This window comes from Hemicordylus capensis, chromosome 3, assembly GCF_027244095.1.
Source record: "Hemicordylus capensis ecotype Gifberg chromosome 3, rHemCap1.1.pri, whole genome shotgun sequence".
Taxonomy (NCBI): Eukaryota; Metazoa; Chordata; class Lepidosauria; order Squamata; family Cordylidae; genus Hemicordylus; species Hemicordylus capensis.
In genome coordinates, this window is record NC_069659.1 from 121,496,919 (window position 1) to 121,518,711 (window position 21,793).

A 21,793-nucleotide genomic window follows, 5' to 3' on the forward strand; every position below is an offset into this window, starting at 1 on the left:
CACATAATACTAGAACCACGGGCCATCCCATGAAATTGATTGCCACGAAATTTAGGAACAACAAATGGGAGTACTTTTTCACAAAACTCATGATCAACTTGTGGAATTCTCTGCCACAAGATGTGGTGACAGCCAACAATCTGGATCGCTTTTTGAAGGGGTTGGATAACTTCATGGAGGAGAGTTCTATGAACAGCTACTAGTTGGAGGGCTATAGGCCACCTCCAGCCTTAGAAGCGGGATTCCTCTGAATACTAGTTGCAGGGGAGTAACAGCAGGAGAGAGGGCATGCTCTCAACTCCTGCCTGTAGGCTCCCAGTGGCATCTGGTGGGTCACTGTGTGAAATAAGATGCTGGACTAGATGGGCCCTGGTCCTGATTCAGCAGGGTTGTTCTTATGCCCTTACCGTTTTAAAGCTCCCCATAGCTTTGGCACACTGTCTTTCAGCTTTAGTTTCTTTATATGTGCCAGTCCATGACCTCCACTCCTTCAACACTAGTACTCTCAGCTGACTGAAGATCTGAAAAAATGATCCTGTGCTACTTCTCCTGTGCTGCTTCTATGCATAGAACTCCTTTCCTAAGCATGAACTTGATGTTATTTGCCCTTTCTTCAGCTGCCCCTTATACCAGGCTGGTGCCATGCTTGTGGAAGAAATGGGAAATGCAGAGCCAACAGATGTCAGCAGAACTACAGAAAATTGTTTACTTTATGAAAAAAAAATATTTTACAAAAATATTCTTGTAAATAACCATTGTTTATACCAAAGTGAAAACCACTTTGTTACAAACTAGTGTTTGGAACAAAAAAGGAGAATGCATTTGATCTGGGGCATGAGTAGGCCTAGGATCAGAACACCTGAACTCTCACCTTCTCTGAACCATCTTCTTCTCACCCTATAATGTCAGACAGAGAGAGATGCAGATATCCTGCATGTGCCACCTCCATCTGAAGCAGAGTATTCCCTTCCTTTTGGAATGCTCTGCCATAAAAGGTTCAGATGTCTCTCTTATTCCACTGTTTTAGACAGCTGTTGATGGTAGCTTGGTTTAGGTGAGCCTTTTGAATCCGTGGGTTAGGTTGTCTGGTTTTTATTTCACTCAGTGTATGCGGTTTTATTATTTGTATCTTGATCAGCATTTTAGATTTTTTAAATAGATTATTAGATTGTGTATTTGCATTATGTAAACTATCCTGGGACTTTAAAAAAATCTATCTATCTATCTATCTATCTATCTATCTATCTATCTATCTAGTATTTAGATCAATCAATCAATATGTATTGCAATACATATTGTAATATTCGTTATTCAATATTACATTGTAATATTCATTGTAATGTTCCATATTCAGTTGTTTATTATTATTATAATATTATATACAGTTCATATTTATTTTATATTTTATATTTATATGCAATTAATATGTATTGTAAACTAACTCTCTTCTAGGAAAACTATATAATTCTTCAGGATCTGTCATTTTCATGCACGTACAAGGTTACAGTGCAGCCAGCAAGATCCAAAGGCCGGTTGAAGAGTGAAAGCATTTTCTTTAATACTCCCCCTTGTTCTGATTTTAAAGGGAAAAAGCATAAACATATTAGCTGTCCTACTGAAGGAGGTAAGTAGAGCTTGAGAAATGTTTCATAGCAGAAACTTCAGGCACTGCTAGTTATTCTCAAGTACAAAGGGATGAATCTATAGAAGCGCAACTGATTCTTTAATTTGGAATTAACGAATGAATGGAAAAGGAAATATTGTCATGATAGTAGGGGTGTGCACGAACTGCAGTTGGAGCACTGTTTGGGAGTGAGGACTGGGAGCTTTAAGAAAGAGGAGAGCAGATCACCATGCTGACCATGCAAATGGTGCTCACGCATGTGCAGACACCATGTGCATGCTGACACTGTGTGGGGGTACTTGGAATGCACGCTGCCCCAGCAGAAAGCTACATGGTGTGGTGGAGAGTAGATAAGGACTTGCTCTCCTCCTTCCTAAAGCTCCTGATCCCTGCACCCAAAGAGTGCTCGAACCGTGGTTCGTGCATACCCCTACATGACATGAATAAATGTGATTTAAATACCAACACAAATGAGGATTTAGAACAATAAAAACAAGTGGAGAAACAAAGGATTCCACCCTGCCCCCTGCATATCACTAGTTAAAACTGAAACTATAAACAAAATGTTGAAGCTGATAGCAGTAGGGAGAGCTAATATAGTGATGATAATTGGTGATTAAATAATATCAGATTAAATAATATCAGGTATAGTATCTGGTGAACTGATCATCTATAGAAGTATTTTTTCCCTTCTCTATGCTATCAGTGTGTTGTCTCTTATTTGGTGAGAGTCGAAGCATGGATTTCAAGAAAATTTGCTTGTATCTGTGAGTTGTTTGTAATAAGTAGTCACTGGTTTCACTAGTTCAGTTCTTTTTGTTTTGAACAGGACCTTTATCTTTAAAAATAGGCCTGCATTCTCTGCAGCATTGAGAAAGGAGCAAGCTTCCTACCCTTGTAGGAAGCCATGACACTGACTGCACTAAAGGCTTACTACACAGCCCAGTGATGACTGAGTAGGGATGGAGACTGAGACTCATCTCTCTGCAAAAGCCCTGTTTACTGTCAGAAATATGTCCCTGAGGGCTTGATGACCCTCAGGAACATATTCTAGCAGCAAATAGGGCTTTTGCAGGGAGGAGAGAGAGAATCAAAGCTCACTTTCCAGTCCTCCTCCCCATTCACTGAGTGGCAAGCCTTCAGGGCAGTTAGTGTTCTGACTCCCTGCGAGGGCAGAGCAAGATCTAATGCTGTGGAGAATGTGGGGCAGTGAATATAATGCATACATTGCTAAGTCTGATATCTTTAAGAACCAAATTTTTACTAGGAAAATACAGAAGATTACCATCAGAGTCCAGCAATTTTATATGTATATATGTTTAAAATTGCTCTTAAGAAGCAATTTTTAAAAAACTGCTTGATAGAAATACTCACATTTGTTACTTGTTTTTTGCAGCTCCAGTTGTCCCAAAAGTGTTAGCCAAGCCTGAGAATCTCTCTGCATCTTTCATTGTTCAGGATATCAACATTACTGGCCATTTTTCCTGGAAAATATCAAAAGCAAATCTCCACCAACCCATGACAGGATTTCAAGTTACATGGGCGGAGGTTACAACAGAGAGCAGACAAAATAGCTTGCCCAACAGCATTATTTCTCAGTCGCAGATATTGCCAGTAGTAAGTGTTTGCTGCTTTTTCATGGGCTTGGGCCTGAGAGAAGAGTCATGGAGACAGTTGTGTGTGCATAAATCATGGATCTATGTAATTTTCTTTTTACTCTTGGAATAACAATAACAATTTCCTTTAAGGATCACTATGTACTGACTGTGCCCAACCTGAGGCCATCAACTCTTTACCGTTTAGAAGTGCAAGTTCTGACAACAGGTGGAGAGGGACCCGCTACAATAAAATCATTCAGGACACCTGATTTGCTGACATCTCCACACAGTGAGTGTTGATAGCAGCAAAGAATTTTAAGTGATGTATGTGTAATAGAAAGACATTCTTATTTAGATAGAGTAGAATCTGTTTATAATTTATATGAAGCTGTCCTTCAGAATGACAGAAACCCTGAGAAATGTCCTTTCAACAAGGACACCATTGCCCAGGGTCACTGATGCATGCTATGCTGATTTGCTTGTGCAAAAATTTGTTTCTAATCCCCAGGGTGGTTTTGGGAGATCATAGTGGAGCTACACATATGTTGTCCACAGTCCCTGCCCACCCACCCCACCGCCGCCAATGGGGGTAACAGAAACTTTTCTCTGAGTGTCTGTTTGTCTGTCTGACTGACAAGGTGTCTTTGTGCAACATTACTGAAAAATGAAGAAAGCAAGAAAAAAATCCCTTTGAAGCAGCTGGGGTGCAACTTGTTAAACAAAAGAAAACTACCATCTAAGTAGAAAAAAGAAAACAAATTCTGAACATGATAATGGCTGGACAGAGAGCTCTGAAACTGGCACACAGTTTCTTATTATTATTTCTTTTTTTTAGTACGTTTATATGCTGCCCCATACAAAAAAAGTCCCTGGGCAGTTCACAATATAAAACCATTAAAACATTAATATAATTAAAACAATTTAAAATACAATAAAAACTATAAAACTGAAGCTATAAAACTATAAACTAAAAGTCTGACAAAACAGGTATGTTTTTAGGTCCTTCTTAAAAACATTCAGAGAAGGGGAGACTCTATTTCATTAGGAAGCACATTCCAGAGTCCTGGGGCAACTTTAGAAAAGGCCCGGTTTTGAGTCGCCACCAACTGAGCCTGTGGCAAGCACAACTGGAGCTCCCCAGATTATCTTAACAGGAGGTGGGGTTGATGAAGAAGAGGGCATTCTCTTAAATAACTCAGACCCAAGCCATGTACGACTTTATAGGTAATAACCAGCACTTTGTATTTCACCCAGAAACTTATTGGCAGCCAGTGTCATTCTTTTAAAATGATCTCTTCGGGCAACCCTGGAGTCCAACCTGGCTGCTGCATTCGGTACTAACTGCAGTTTCTGAACTGCATACAAAAGCAGCTCAATGTAGAACACATAGCAGTAGTCAAGCCTGGATGTTACCAGCATATGCAACACTGTTTTAAGGTTGTTTATCTCCAGAAGTGGATGTAGTTGGCAAATCAAACCTGATAGAAAGCACTGCTTCAACCTGAGAAATCAGGGAGAGGTTTGGGTCCAGAAGTATTCCCAGACTTTCCTGCTTTTTCTGAGGGAGTGCAACCCCATCCAGAACAGGCAGATCTAAACACTTCCTAAGTCTCAACCTCCCACAACAAGTACCTATGTCTTGCTTGGATCCAGCTTCAGTTTGTTCTCCCTCATCCAGCTCATTAGCTCCTCCAGGCAGGCATTTAGGGAAGTTAGGTCATTTCCTGATGAGTTTGGCATGGCAAAGTAGATCTGGGTGTCATCAGCATACTGATAACACCCTGTACAAATCCCCTGATGATCTCTCCCAGACTTTTCATGTGGATGTTAAAAGCATTGGAGACAGTATGGAGCCTTGCAGGAGGATGGTTAATGGAGGATGGCAGGAATCCGTGTATCTAATTTCAAGTAAACCGATCCAGCTGCTGATTTTTAATAATTTTTAAGCCAAAATAGCACTAACATCTGAGAATCACAGCAAAATTAACATCACATCCAAGAATAACTGATTTTTTTAAAAAAATTTACAGCAGGACCAAATTACTGGACACCTTGTCAAACAGAAAAAAGCTCAGAGAACAATAATTGTGTATTTATTCAGAATAGGGGAACTCTTCCAATTTAAAATCTGATAATATTTTTAAGGGACCCCAAATTCAATTGTGATATTTATCGGATTGGATTGGATACAATCTGATATTTTTGGTGTGCACAGGCTTATTTGTTAAAGTGGAAGGAAAGATCCCATAACTGTATCTTAGGAATATACATGCATTATGCATGCATATCTGTTTTATATCAGCTTTATACTGGCTTCCATCAAAGAAACAGGGAATGTCTTGCTCTGTATCTTTCTATATGTATATATTTAGCTTTCTGCAAGAGTATTTGCATAAGCTAGGTACATTGTTCTGTTTTGTTAATTTTCAGCTGCAATCAATAAATTTTGCAGAGAGGTGCCTTTGAAAGCGGTGGATATTTTCAGTGAATGCAGTAGGTGTCATGCACATTAGGGATGTGCAAACCAGTTCTTATTAGACCCAGTTTGCACTCCAACCAGCTTGGTTCGAGTGGTTAGAACTCAAACCAAACTGGATCTGGTTCAGTCTGAGGTTGGACCAAACCTCTTCTGGCCTGGTTCAAGGGTGGAGTTTGTGTGTGTTCAATTTTTAGTTTTTAAAAAACTAAAAATGCCTGGCAAAGGCAGCAGTGGCCTTTGGGGGGGGTGCTGTGGTGGTCATGGGGAGTCTCTCTGGTGTCTCCCCCTCCCCCCGCCAGCCTCCCCCCGATCTCTGATGCCACACACAGAGGACCGAAACGGCTATGAAATGAACTGGCTGGCCCGTGAGCGGCCAGCAAGGGGAGGGGGTAGTGCCAGTGACACCGCCCCTACCCCCCGTGGCCACCATGGCCAGAGAGAAAAAATTTTCCCTCTCTCTCACAACACTAAAAGTAGGGGTCATCCCATGAAACCCAAGGCCGGGAATTTCAGGACCAACAAAAGGAAATACTTCTTCACACAGTGCGTAATTAATCTATGGAATAATCTGCCACAGGATTTGGTGATGACCACTAGCTTGGATGGCTTTAAGAGGGGCTTAGACAAATTGACATAGGTCAGGTTTATCAATGGCTACTGGTCTGTTGGCAAAAGGCTACCTCCAGCCTCAAAGCCAAGTTACCTCTAAATACCAGTTGCCAAGGAGCAACAGCAAGAAAGAAGACATGCCCTTACCTCTTGCCTCTGGGCTTGTCTCTGGGCTTCTCAGTGGTATCTGGTGGGCACTGTGTGAACTAGGATGCTGGACTGGATGGGCCTTTGGCCTGATCCAGCAGAGCTGTTCTTATGTTATATTTTCATTCTACCAATGTAATATAGATTTCTATGAATAATGGTTACTTTAATAATTTGTTTTTAGGACCTCATCTGAAACAACATCATCCACATCACTACAAGCCACCACCAGAAAAATACTAGCTGAAAAATAATATAAACTGTGTTTTCACAAAAAGATAGGAAATATGCACATATATTGGAGCAGTGATCTGTATCTATGTTTCTGGTGGATATTCATCCTGTAGAATTCTGTAGATATATCTACATGATATGGAAGATGGAAAGTATGTTTGTACTAATTCCAGGATGAAGTATGACATGAAAGGAAAGTATATTTACATAATAGAAGCATTCAGCATCCATGAAAATTAAGAGTATCTCAGCATAGTGATTTATTAGCATCATAGCATACATTGTATGGCTCTCAGTCTTTATAATTGTCATTGGGTGGGTTTTTTGTGTTTTATATTCAGAATTTTAAACATTGTTTAAAATGAGTTTTAAACAAAGGATTTAAATGCCATTTTTTGGTGAAACTGTTATTAGCTTGCTTCATTTAACAAATCCCGTCTAATATAAATTGCCATAACAAGCATAACTTGGTACTAAACACAAATTCCATATTTTGATTGGTTTTTATGAAATCCACATTGGCACATAGGAACAGATAGAAGAAATACCAAATATATTGTTTTGGGCAATACGGTGTCTGTATGTTACATTGAATGCTCCAAATTAGGTGAATGTTTAATATTCACATGTGATGCATTGGCGAAAAGTCAGTGCCAGTGGCAGCTGGTGAAGCCTGCTGCAGCAGGGGCAGTGAGGGCAATGGGATCTAAGTTTAAAAGAAAGTAAACTCATCTGCCGCCAGCACCCAGCATACTGCTGGAACCGGCGGCACCTGACCCAGCATCCCACAGGGAGGCTTCCCCACCGCTGCAGATCTGCTGGCCTCTGTAGATGCTATTTGAGGGGTTACCAAAGCTAGTTTTGCCTGCTCAGCTCTCAAACTGTTTCCGTGCATGTGCTGAGGCAAGGCAGCCTTCCCACCAGATGCTGGGTTGAGCACTGCTGGTTCTTTTAGTATGTCGGGTGCTGGTGAAAGGTAAGTTTTCATTTAAAGGTATATCATGCCATCTGCAGCACCCCCCTGTGGCAGATTTCACCGGCCTCCACTGGTCAGTACATTTGTGAATGCCCACTGCCAGATATTTACATAGGACTGTCAACATACAGATGGCCAATGTTATGGAGTTGATTTGGTTTGAAAACCATATCCCAATAAAATCTATTAATATGTTGATATTTTCAGCAACTCTTCACATTGGGAGCTATAAATTACTTAAATAATTGGGATAGCTGAAACTGGTGGATTGTAGAAGTTTATGTGAAAGCACCTTAGGTTGTGGATTATGACCATACATCATTAAGTGTCACCTAGGTAAAACCTTTAAAAATCTAAGTATGCAGTCCATTGATTCATTCATTCATTCATTCGATTTCTGTACCGCCCTTCCAAAAATGGCTCAGGGCAGTTTACACAGAGAAATAATAAATAAATAAGATGGATACCTGTCCCCACAGGGCTCACAATCTTAAAAAAGAAAAAGAAAAAGATAGACACCAGCAACAGTCACTGGAGATACTGTGCTGGGGGTGGATAGGGCAAGTTATTCTGCCCCTGATAAATAAAAGAGAATCACCACGTTAAAAGGTGCTTCTTTGCCAAGTTAGCAGGGGTTCAAAGGTGCTTCTTTGCCAAGTTAGCAGTTCAGTCCTTTAGCGATATATCTCATTTTAAGAGGTTGTCTGTCACATGCATTTTAGCTAGCAAGGATCCTCATTCTAATGCTTAACAACTAACCAACTTAACCAAAAGGAACATACTTACCTGTATCCAGAAATGTGCATTATGCACTTCAGTCTGCCATAGCTTTCCAGTTCATTTCATTATGACAGTTCTGGGCATGCAAAAAGGTGTTTGTACAAATCCATTCTGTCTGTGAAAACAAATATAGAAGCCCACCCACAGAGAAGAGCTCCATTTCATTACATGTGGAGTTCAGATTGATATAAAGAATTACTTGTGTTCTTAAATATTCCATTATTTTTTTCATTTATAGAACAAAGTAACACTGCTGAGGACTTTCAGTGCCTAATTTAAAAAAAATCTTCTTTAGTGAACTATACAAGGAGAACCACAGTCAAATTTTAGTCAAACATCTTTCAACAACGCAATTCTGGGTCACAGTTTGAAATCTTGTGATAATCTTTTTATTTCATCTGTTTTGCTTTATGAACCAGATTTAATATGTATGATGGAAAGTTTATACGTAGGTGCCCTGTATATTCATGTGCACATACTGTAGGTCAACTAATATACAGTTTTGAATAATTAAATCCTGTATGAAATAACAGCTGGGTTCAGACACAATGCAAGATTATGGTTTGTTTTACTTAACCATGGCTTTATATTATGCCTGTATCAAAGCCTGCCCATATACTGTGGTTTGTGTGGGATTAATAATCCAGGATATGAAACCATAGTTTGAAGATGGTTTAAAAACCCCAATCTGTGCTAACTGTGGTTGTTGTGTCTGAATTCACATGCAATTACTGTTAGAACTATTACATCACCTTCACTACTGCTGCTGTACCACGAAGATGGAAATGTCTTTATGAACTTACAAAGCTGAGTCCTGAATAACTACAAAAGAAAAGCAGACAAACTGCTCTAAACATGATGGTTTGGTTTCTTAACAATGGCTAGCAAAAACAGTTTCACATTATGTCTGATCCCAACCTATATTTTGTCCCTTCGTAGTGGAAAATTACATGATCATTAGACTTTTCATCATATTTACTTTTAGCAATAGAAGTATTCATCATGTTTTACTACAACTAATGTGTTGTACTAATTTGATAAAGGAAAGGCAAGATCATACTAATATAGGAATGTTCTGGAAACAGAGTTGTCCTTGAGTTACTCAATAGGCATTTATGTGGCTTGAGAGCAATCATAGTAGTAGCTGGTGCATGAAGGTCTGACTCATTCTTTCAGAGGGTTTATACATATTCATCAACTCACTACAGCATGTTCATCAACTTACTACATGCATGCAGCAGCCATCACCACCAAACACTACAGATGTAGACCTTTCATATCACTGAACATTTATCTCAGTCATTGGGTTTGGTCTCATGGATGGCTCAGGTATAAAGTATCAAGATGGTGATATGTGTGTTGAATTAGCACTCAGTGCTCTATAAATGGGGATTGTTTTTTCTTAGTAACTCTAAAGGAAACAGGGCAGACCCGTATGCACATTGAGACCAGATCTTTCTAGTTCAACGTTTATAGGCTATTCACACTGGGATCTTGATTTCCTTACTGCCCCATCAGAGAGAGAATGCCACCATTTTCACATTGTTGTGAATGCAATGCTTTTCAGCACAGTCTGTTTGCCCAGTCTGCTACAAGTAATTGATGTTTAATGAATGATGAGGTTTTATCACCTTGAATGATTGAACTACCCTGAACCCAACGAACAAAATTTCCTGGATTCCTGTACTGGGTGCAACAGTTGCATGGATGCTTAAATTGCATTGAAGTCACTGAGAAGTATTCAGAATATCAGCTACTTACAATTAGTCCAGAGGGACAGGACAGGGGACCAAAAGGTTTCATTCCAATGTGTTATCACTTTTAAAACAGACTTCCACCCATTTATCTATAAAGGCAATTGTGATACTAACTTATTTATTTTCCCCTAAATGTAAGATTTTTCTTTTACTTAACCTTTTTTTGTTGAGTGTTATTAAATCTTGTTTAATACCTGTGGACCATACATGTCATATACACCTGTACATTGTAACCCCAGAATATGGTGCTTATAATTTGTTGCATGTTTTTAAAAAAAAGAAAATTCAAGAATTTATTTAAAAAAGTAAATTAATAACTGCAGATGTTGATGGATCTATATGGTTTTGCATGCCAAAACTCATAATTCAGTTATAGGCATGAATTGTATGGCTGTATTACCTCTATTGAATATATTAGTAAGTTACAATTTACAGAGTAATTAACAGAGGTTCTATATGTAAAAAAAAAAAATCCTTTGTATGTAATTATATTGTAGTGTGAAGATAACAGAACTGCTTACCTGTTAACTAAATTGGCTGTAGAAATCATGGTCTTATAACAGTCATTTAAAAGTCAGTATTTATTTATATATGTTATACAGAAGAGGGTTGATTTGTCTGTGTGTGTGTTTCATGTTACATAGAGAGAATAATGCTTCTTGTAAAAACATTTTGTAAAAAAAAATATTGTAAATAGTCTGCTGCTCTGTTCCTCATTACTTTCATGTTTAGATTTTGTACATATGTTTAAGTAATAAACTACCCTTCTATATAGAAATTTAGCCTCGTGTCTTTTGTATTGGAAGCTGAGGGCTATTAATTGGAAGCAGCTTCCTGTGACTCGATTCCACCACAGAGAATGGCCCTGATCCAAACCTATGCCTGTGTGATCCAAACACAGAGCTGGGCCTGTTCATGCTGAGCTTCCGTTGAATAATCAGACCACTGCAATCTGATGTTTGGTGACTAGAGTAGCATGGGGAAAGGCTAAATGTGTTTTAACCAGCTAATGTGAGAGCCTAAGGTAATGAGCCTAAGGTTGTAGACAAGACGAGAAAAACATACATAGCAGCCAGTAGCGGCTTGTCCTAATTTAGGCAGGGGTCGCCAAATGAGGTGTGGCTCCTTCTGTTTCCCAGCAGCACCCTTGCATGGGCTGGACTGTGCAGTTGTTCCTGATGAATGGCCAGCCTACAGGCAGAGTGGCTCTTGTTAAGGCCAGGGTGGGGTGGGGGAGAAGGAGGCACAACCAGGGCTGCCAGGAACCAGAAGCAGCTGACCCTTATTTGGTGCTCCCCAGCCTCATCAAGACGAGCCACTACTATAGCAACTATGCCTGCGCAGTGCTCCATAGGAACATAGGCAGCTGCCATATACTGAGTCAGACCATTGGTCCATCAAGCTCACTATTGTCTTCACAGATGGGCAGACCAAGCTAAGGGGACAAGTCATGCTTGCTACCACCAGCTGTCCTCTCCCCATTCATCTAGGTATTTGTGTAACCTGCCTTCTCACATGTATTACTCTGGAGTGGAGCAGTAATACACAAATCCTGTTTAAATATAGAATGTGGATGTCAAGTTTAGAAAATCAGATTGTGACTGGGAATACACAGCAGAAGGGCACTGTGGGCATGTGACTGTATATGTCACATTGCGAGAATGAGCAGGTGAATGGGCCCCGATGGTATGGCTGATGTTATTCATTCTGTAATAGTATTGTTTTAAGTGTTTGCTGCTACCCCTTGGAGTAGCTTATAAATAATAATTCTACTCTGCCATTTATCTCTAGCTTTTATCCATGGAAGCTTATGCTACAATAAATTTGTCTTTAATGTGTCACAAAACAGTAAGAGTAAAAGTAGGTAAAAATCTGATTTGAGAATTCCCCATGTCTGATATGGAAGTAGCTGTAACTGCAACAGAAGACAACTCCAGAGATGTTTAACAAGTTTTCCAATAGATTAAAATGATACATACATTACATATTTTACTGGAGGTGGAGCTTAGTGAAGCTATGCTAATCCAACAAGTGAACCCAAAGAAGTCTATGGCCTGGTTGAGATGTAACATGGAACTGTGGGTCCATTGAATCATGGGTCAAATGGACCCGCAGTTCCACACACACCCCTTCCCACCATTCTCCCATCTGCATTCAGACATTGGGGAGAGCTGCCTCTCTGCAGTCAGTGAGACTGCAGAGAGGCGGGGGAGCTGGCTGTGTGGGCTTTCTTGTTTCCTGAAGCATACCACACAGCCAATTGGGCTAGAGTGAGAAAGGAGCTTCCTTCCTCAATTCCAGTTTTGTGGGGTCCAAACTGCAGTGCCAATGTTCGGATGTAATGCTGGCACTGCAGGAATGGAGTTTGTGGCAGGGAAACTCCACTCTGACCGAAGGTTCAGGGTGGAGTTTGGCAAGGGAAACTCAATTTCCCTGAATTTGGACATTTGGGTTAGGAAACCTGAGGTGAAGGGACCTCTGGTTTCCTGTTATGTCTGAACCAGGCCTATGAAACTTAGAAGCTTGAGTGGTAGTACATAACCCTATCCTGTAAACCACATCATTTGTCCTCTTTTGTGTGTCTCAAGCAATATTGGTAACATTTCTAGAATTTGGTTCCCTGAAGTAAAATATGGCTAATTGTACATAGCACCAAACTAAATGAAATGACATTTGCTAATAGTAAAATCTTTCCCTTATCTAGCTCTTCATGTATGCTCTTGAAATTCTGCTGTTTGGGGCGTGGGGGAAACTATTTTTCTTTTGTTTACAGGTGCTATATTTTTATTACCTGGAAAAAAGCCAATCTCCCTAAGAAAGACCTAAAGCCAAAATACTGGCTTTTGTCCAATGACAATACAACAGAAGAAAATCAAAGGAACCAGACTGGATTGTAGACAGACATGGGTTTTGGATAATAACTAATATGTATAATTCCAGATGATGCAACAGGAATAAATCTTGCCAATAAGCAGCTTGATTGCTTCAATCTTCCCTAGGTAGGCAGATAACTCTTTTTCGAGATCACCTTGTCATTCTTTGGAGTTGGGTTCGTAGAATGCCAACACTGGAGTTAGCGCTCTGTGATTAAGATACTTGCCCAGTCAAAGCATCCTATGAGGGCCAGTGTGAAGTTTCAGATTTCAAGCACTGAATCCAAATAATCTGCACATCACATTGCATACAGGCAGCCACTTCCTCTGCTCTCCTCTGCAAAGAGTTGTCTGTGCACAGCACTGGAGGAGAGCCAGTAATGGAGAATGAAGCTATGGGAATCACCAGTGACATCGTGGAAGCCACGCCAGAGAGTGCATGTAGAATGCTGGGAAATGCAGTCCTCCTTCCTAGTGCTTTCTCAATTGAGCTCTATGGGGAAAACACTGAGAACAGACTACATTTCCCAGCATTCCAAGTGTACTTTCCATGGCATCACCTCTGTTTTCCTAAATGTAGAGCTTTGCGGGTGCTCATAGGAAAAATATCTAGAGGAGAGACCTTGATGTTGAATTAATAGCTTGCTAAAGCTGTGGTGAAAACACATATTTACTACTCAGATAATGGTTGTCAGGACAATGTACTACATTTTCTGGGTTTTAAAGAAGAGAGAGATTGGAATTTATTCATTCAATATTTGCTTCCAGTCTTATCTTTGCAATTAGTTTGAAAAGGAGTGGATTGCTGAACCCTGTCACTGTTCTATTAGTGAAGGATATTGTCTTCAAAGTCTAGTAAGTAGCCCACTTTCCTGCCTTTCTGAAATAGGCTCACTGTGCAACTGTCAGGGTGGCTAGCATACTAAAAAGCATTATTTCTTTGAACAAAATAATCAGTACTCTGCAAAGAGCACTTAAAATATGCTAGTTGGAATTGAAGATACCTTGAAAGGAACTAATAACATTGCATAAAACAAAAGCACACCAGTTAAATATTACAAGCAATGGCGAGACATTAGCACCAAGCTATGAGGATGACAAGCTGGGCAGAATTCATTCAATTGTGATGTATTAAGATTCAGTTGTTTGCCTGGTTACCAGCATTCAAGAAGAAGGACTGTTGGGGGTGGGGGAGATGAAAGGAATACTTGGTTGACTATTGTGAAGAGAGCACTAGTTTTTTTTTAAAAAAATCCTTTCATTTGCCTATAGATAAAAGGTTCTCTGTGCTCTATGGGAAGCGTATCAGGGGGTCTTCAATGAAAAAGGATTAATAGTGGAAAACAAACTTGCCTGAAGAACAGTTCACTACCATGACTGAGCTTTGCTTATTACCCACTTTCACAGAAGTGTATTGACTGAGTGAGCCCTTTTTCACGATCCCGTGAGCAAGCTTGATCCCATGAGTGGGGAAGGCTGCAGGAGCTTACCTTCTCTGCAGACGATCCAGAAGAGTTGTTGGATCTATGGATCATGAGCCCAAATCATCTGTTGCTGCTTCAGGCAGCACAGAGGTTCAGGGGCTGGGATACAACATCCTGGGCCCTTGAAATCTCACAAGGCACCGTGCAAGTGTGTGATGCATTGTGGGGATCTCCCCAGCAGTGGCCAGGAGCCCAGACCTGTGTCAGCGCCAGCTGGGAGCAGCCGTTGCTGACACACAAGCTGTTGGCCAGGGTTACGGGCGTGCTTGTGCCCTTAACCTCGACAAACATGTGGTCCCACTAGGTGGATTTGCTGCTGAGGTGCCACCAGGAGCCACGCAGCTCCCAGGGATTCTCACAGGCAGCCAAGCCCAGGCTTTCCTGCCCTAGCCTGGTCTTGGCTGCTCATGAGAACAGCCAATATGTTCTTGTGCACACCCATACTTCTTGCATCGCAACAGTAAAGCCCAGCCATCTTAGCTAACACTCATGTGAACTGAGTATTCACCTCAGAACACACCTTGTGACATGCAGAGATTCCATTTCAGATGTGCAGCCGGCATGTTGATGTTGACTGGCTTTCCCAAAGATGAAACGTTTGAAAACCACTACTATAGACACAAGAGTCTCTATAGAAGTGGTTTATGAGTAAATCAACTCATAGTGGGTGGCTTCCAACTGATTCCTACATTTCAATCAGTTAGAGCTATTACTTGGATCTGACTTTATAATTACATCTTTCAGCTACGAAATTAATCATTTTAATTATTTGGAAGCACAATTTGAGAGTTTGCACAAATATGAATTATGATTTCTGCACAGATTATGAACACCTGCTTTATGAATGTGTTTGTAATCAAATAGAAGAAAGAAAGGAAAGGCCAGTACCTGCCTAGTGTAACAGACTTGGCTATGATTAATTATACAGACTCCCAGCAGTACATTCCTGCTGGATTACTCCTGTGACTTTTTGGTCCATGTCAAATGTGCATCAGCCAGAGTTTTTAAAAGCCGTGTTCACCACAAATCAAGATGATAATTTATGATTAAACTTTATTCATCAGAGCTGTTCTGTTTGCCAATTCAAACTGCTTTATATTTGGCTTTCCCAAATATATTAGTTGAAACTCGTCTGTGAAATACTTTTGCAAGTACCATTTTTTAAAGTGTGGTTTTAAAAACATTGGATATTGACTACTTGCAATCTTGTCCTTGGTTCACTTAGACTCTTTGGAGGAAATAACTAGCATATTGCACATATAGAAGGAATTAAGAGGATGTGATCAACTGACAACCCAGGTTAGCAAGCTTTACTTATAAACTAAAAGTAGCATATTCAATCTCAGTTCAGCACTTAACATAGTATGTTATTGCAATGACTAGAATGCCTTCCTATCTACATTCTTCTTTTAAAAAAAAAGATTGGTATGCAAGCCACACTGTTTTAAGTAAGCATGAAAGCTATGTTGAACTGGTAGGTATCACTGTCACCTATAGGTTGGCAAACACGGCAAGGGCCACAAATTATTCTTGGGTTACATGATCTAGATGGTGGAAGAAACCATTTCCCTGTTCATTGCCTAAGCAGATGTGAATGAATAACAGAGGCAGTCCGATGGACAGATATTCAGAGCAATTTAAGCTCCCTGTGTCTGGATAATATCAAGCAACACAAAACTGACAATACTTTAAATCTTTGCTGTATGTTTGTGCCTCAGGAACTGCAAATGTGTATTCGATCATTTCATACCCCTTTTGGGAATTTCTTACATGAATAATTTGCATTTTGTTTTCATAGCTTCAGCAGCGAGAGAAAGATTTCAGAGTTTTCTGATGATAATTATCCAAAAAGCATCTTGGGAATTGAGTAATAGCAAGTGTGCTAAATACCGAATGCTACTCAAAAAGGGAGTGCAGATTCCATTTTGTTTACTTTGTGTTCAGATGCTTTATCTTCCGGAAATCCAATCAAAAGCTACAGTTGCAAATTTTGGAACTACTAAAACATTTTCACCCACTCATGGTTTCTCAAAGCCTTTATTGGATTATTTCCGTCTCCCCATACTTTTTGCAGATAAGTCTTGTGAAAATTCTTGGAGGATGTTTATTTTCATATGTTAGCTTAATCTCAATAGCTGTAAAATTATTCTTCACCCACAAAATGGCCATATTTGCAGCTATGTCCCACCCCCGCCACCAAAGCTACATGAAAAATAAAACTGCTACATAAGCAATGAATGTTTCCTTATGGGATAATTAAGCAACTATTTTGGCATTAAATGGTTGATAAAAACTTCATGTGAAAACTGTGTTGGCATATCAATGATAATCAAGTGTGTACTTATAGACAAATGGAATCATACAGAAGTCAAAACAAATAGCTTCACATATAGATTAAGGATTGTTGCTCCAAGGTTAACTTGAGTGGTAACAAACTTAGGAGGGACTTGTGTTTTAGGGAAACAGGCTGCAGAAGGATTCCTGATTTTCTACAACTTGACATCTGTGGTACTAGATAACCTGATTTTCAAAACATTGCACCCACATCACAGGATTCATTCATTTAAATGTAGATTGCAATAAGATGCATTTTATAATAGCCGTGCATTGGAGCTTCCTTCCACTAGGATTTATGGTGTGTGTGGGTGGGGGCACAATCAGCCATTGGTTGACATGATGTGCAATCTGATGGTGACAGAAGGCTTCAGGGTACTGTTGCTGTGCTGGTGGAAGCAGTGGTACTGCTGTTGCTGACCTGTGGCTGCGCAAGTAGCACCCCCGCAGTTTCCCCTATTTTGGCAAATGGGAACTGTGCTTGAACAGCTGATGGTTCGCAACAGCAACAATACTGCTTCCACGTCCACAGCAGCCACACCCCAATGCCTGCTGTCATAGTTGAGCCTGCATATCATATCAGTCAGTATGGTGAAGTGGAAGACTAGAACACATGAACAGGAATGTTGAATAACCACTGGCCCATAGCACTGTGATTGTAAATGTAGATAGAGTGGATGAAGATACTGTGGAAAGGACTGCTGTGTTGATTCTAGTTTCTGCTGCAATTACTGGGCTTTTGACTTTGCTGCAGAGAATCCGCTTGTGCTTCCTACTTCTTTCCCAGAGGCATAAAGGTTGAAACCTCTCTGAGACACACAAAGGCTTAAATTTCGTAATGTCTGCAAAGCAATTTGTAGAAGGCAGAAGTGCAGCTTTAGCAGAAAATGATGGTGTGATTTTTGAATATGTCTCAGCCAAGGGAAAGACCAAACAAATAACTTGGCTAGATTGTTCTTTTGAACACTCCAATAGACTGGGTTCTATGGTGTTGCTATGTTGCATGGCTGCTTTTTCAAGCCTATTCATTGACATGATATAGTAATTTTATTAAATGCAGTTCCAGAAGCAATGTCAAAAGTATAGAACAGGCATCCCCAAACTGCGGCCCTCCAGATGTTGCTGAACTACAACTCCCGGCATCCCTAGACACATTTTTTGTGGCTGGACATGCTGGAAGTTGTAGTTCAGCAACATCTGGAGGGCCGCAGTTTGGGGATGCCTGGTATAGAAGCTGCATTAAAAATGAAATGGCAACAGCGACCACAGTCCTCACAAATAGAGGTTCAGCAAACAAAAAACAAAACAAAAAACTGCCCCACATTAACCAGGCTTTAAAAAAAGAGAAGCACAAAATATCTGTCAATTGGAAAAAAACATCATAATGATGGCACAATACCTTTTTGAAGTACCACTCACTCATAATTTACCAGGCACAGATTTCCTTGTTTAACTAAGTGTGAAAAAGAATGAAAACTGCTGCTGTACCCAAAGTTAGCTATGGGCTCCCCTCCCTCAAAACAGGGCTTGATATCTCCTGACAGTAAAGGAAAAAAGACGACAAGACTGGACAGGGAAGAATGCATTTGAGTCTGGTCATCCAGTCCCATACCTCAGTGCTCTGGAGGTTTGTATGTGAAAGATAAAACATGTACGAGTCTTTTCCACAATTACAGCTGATTAAAGACCATCTGCAATACCGAGGATTTAATCCAGACAATGAGCCCTTTCTCATGATGTGAGAAGGGCTTGATGGTGGGGAAAGCAGCTAACACTTACCTTCCCCACAAGTGACCCTCGGTCCATGCTGGCTGCATGAATTGCACACCCACCTGGACACTGGCAGCCCCTGGCAGTACAGAGGTTTGGGGGCCGGGACAAGTTGTTCTGCCCCCCCCTGAATTCCATAATGCACCACGCTCCCAGCAGAAAGTGCACAGTGCATCGTGGGGATCACCTGGTAGCCTGCTCCTGTGTTTGCACTGTGCAGCACTGACACATGAACACTTAGCCCTGGTTAAGGGTGTCCTTGTCATCCATATAAGCAGCGGGATCCCTAAGCCGGTTTGCCACTGCGCCTTCACCAGGAGCCACTCTTCTCCCAGCAGTACACAGGCACAGCCAAGAGTGGTCTTGGTTGCCTTAGCCCGCTCTTGGCTGCACTTGTGAACAGCCTCAATATTAATATGCACACACAACGAGGCTGTTCACATGCACAGCCAAGAGCGGACTAAGGCAGCCAAGCCCTTGATTGGCTATGCATGTGTACTGCCGGGAAGCAAGAGGCTCCCAGCTGCGGCACAGCAGCAAACCTGCTTAGGGAGCCCACTGCTTGGTCAGGGTTAAGGGTGTGAGGGTGCCCTTCACCTGGTCTAAGTGCTCGTGTGTCAGCACTGTGTGGTGCCAGCACAAGAGCAGACTCCTGGCCAGCACCTGTGGATCCCCATAGTGCACCGCACACTCGTGCATTATGGGAGTTCTAGGCGGCAGGATGACACTTTCTGGCCCCCAAACCTCTGCACTGCCAAGGGCGGCCAGTGTCCACGTGGGCGAGCAATCCACATGCCCTGCATGGACCAAGGATTGTCTGTGGGGAAGATAAGTGTTAGTGGTCTTCCCCACCGCCTGCCACCAAGCCCTTCTCATTAATCATGAGAAAGGGCTCATTATCTTAGTGATAGTATCTACATAAGGGAAACAAGCTTGCTATGATATGGCCTTTCCAAGGTAACACATACATTCTGAGTACCTGCAGTATAGGATAGCACTGTGGCAAGACTAGAATAAAAACTTCTCACGCCACAGACTCTGTAACCACACAACTACTGGAACAGACAGAAGGAAGAATTCTGATAGTCCTTTGTGTACTCCCATCTTCCACCATGACATATTTTATGACAAACTGTTTTCCAGTTCGATGAAGGGCCAAAATGGAGCCACAGTTCAATAGAGCCTTTAAAAGTCCTTTAAAAGTCCGCAGGCTAGGTTCAAGCACTGACTACAGACTCACAAGAGAAAGGAATGGGGAAAGGCCCAAAGACTTCGAACAGGTGACTCTCGTACTAATTTATGCTACAGGGTGCCACTTATTATTGATCAACCTTCTTCATCTAGTTCAGCCACTTCGTCCTTTGTTCATTTGGTTGATTGCCAGTAGCCACTGTTGTTTTCCAAGCAGACCTTTGGTTAACTCTCCCTCCTCATCATGACAGCAGCATCTCTTGATTTATACCAATAGTAATCCCCATTTTTTCATACTGTACTGCAAGTGTACCATGGGTCAAGGGATTATACTGGGGTAATGTCCCACCACCACCTAATGGCACAGTGAAGAAATAACTTGCCTAGTGAGCAAGAGGTTGCCAGTTCTAATCCCTGCTGGTATCTTTCCCAGACCATGAGAAACACCTATATTGGGCAGCAGTGATATAGGAAGATGCTGAAAGGCATCATCTCACATTGCATGGGAGATAGCAATGGTAAATCCTTCCTGCATTCTACCAAAGAAAACCACATGGCTCTGTGGTCACCAGGAGTTCACACCGACTCGACAGCACAACTTTACCTTTTACCTTTAATGTCCCATCACCACCAAACAGTATTGTTTGGCCAGCATAACAGTTTATTCCATGATGCAAGATTTTGTAAATCATGTTCTTGTCTAGCATATTTAGCTTTAATGATGATAACTTTATTTTCAGCACTTATGTGAAAAGGTCAGTCCAAGTAGAAAATTAGACTTCCTTGATGCTGTGACAGTGAACAAAGCCACTTTACAGTAATCGTTTGGTTTTATCATTGTATAGCAAAGAAAGAAAGAAATGTCTGAAGAATAATCTTATCAATCAATCAATCAATCTTTATTACGGTCTTTGACCAGCATAAATTAGAATATATTGAAGCAGCATTAAAATAGCATTAAAACAGGCTATGCCTGGAACTGTGAGTATAGAGCAGGCTTCCCCAAACTGCGGCCCTCCAGATGTTGCTGAACTACAGCTCCCAGCATACCCAGCCACAAAAAATTATGTCTAGGGATGCTGGGAGTTGTAGTTCAGCAACATCTGGAGGGCCGCAGTTTGGGGAAGCCTGGTATAGAGGCTAAAAGCTTTACAATGTTATACAGCTACTTTTAGACTATGGTGAATGATCTTAAACTGCAGTTAAAACAGGTAAAATTAGTGTTAAAATGGTAAAATGGGTGAGAATATATAAAAGCTTTAAGTGGTTAAAATCTTAAAATCTGGACAAAATAATCTTGTACTCTTATCACATTGAAATAGAAACCACACTTGTATGAGATGGCAATAATATATGAGGTGAAAGTCTGTATTGCATTTAAAGTATATACTCAGAGAATGTATAAAAAAAGAAATATATTATTTACTACCATTTTTATCCTACTAAGAAAGTAATAGTGGCTCACTTAGTCTAAGTAGATTGAATGTTAATTTTATATTCAAAATATGATAGCAAAGCTTGCAGGCCTCCAACCCACCTACCTTGAGAATACTTAAACTGATTTCAGTGATAACAGTCCAAAAGCAAGCAGTTTGAGCCTTGTAGTTTAACTTTTTTAGGAACACCATCTTACACCCAGATCCTGTATGTTTTAACTTCGAAGGAAGTCACATTGCATGGATAGACAAGACCCAATGAAAGTCAGGCAAACAATCTGACTTTTTAAATGTCTAAGCCAGCTGATATCAGAGAAAGATTTATCAGCAATTTAGATGGTAATTCAATATATTAATGAATTAATGAATTAATTTTAATTTATTGGACCTTGAAATGAATATGTGATTAGAAGAACTGCTACTGGAGATGAAGATCACTAGTGGGTTGTGTTAAACAAGATATATCTAGAGATTGCCTCTTGGTGCACAAAAAATGTAGGG

The 21,793-nt window shown here is 40.7% G+C and overlaps 1 protein-coding gene and 1 long non-coding RNA gene across 5 annotated transcripts in view; one reads left to right on the forward strand and one right to left on the reverse strand.

Annotated features, from left to right (window-relative positions):
* Positions 1–10,982, forward strand: part of ANOS1 (anosmin 1) — a 144,473-nt gene extending 133,491 nt beyond the window's left edge. Inside the window, exons 11-14 of the mRNA XM_053309850.1 lie at positions 1,453–1,624; positions 3,021–3,241; positions 3,373–3,511; positions 6,642–10,982. Of these exons, the coding sequence (XP_053165825.1) occupies positions 1,453–1,624; positions 3,021–3,241; positions 3,373–3,511; positions 6,642–6,700 (591 nt within the window). The 3' untranslated portion in view covers positions 6,701–10,982. The remainder of the gene's footprint in view (positions 1–1,452; positions 1,625–3,020; positions 3,242–3,372; positions 3,512–6,641) is intronic.
* LOC128350935 (uncharacterized) overlaps positions 1–21,793 on the reverse strand; it is a 42,117-nt gene that overhangs the window by 8,891 nt on the left and 11,433 nt on the right. For all 4 annotated transcript variants that reach the window (XR_008319519.1, XR_008319518.1, XR_008319517.1 and 1 more), the window contains 2 exons: positions 8,454–8,562; positions 2,999–3,108 (listed from right to left, as the gene is read on the reverse strand). This is a non-coding gene — a long non-coding RNA (uncharacterized LOC128350935). The remainder of the gene's footprint in view (positions 1–2,998; positions 3,109–8,453; positions 8,563–21,793) is intronic.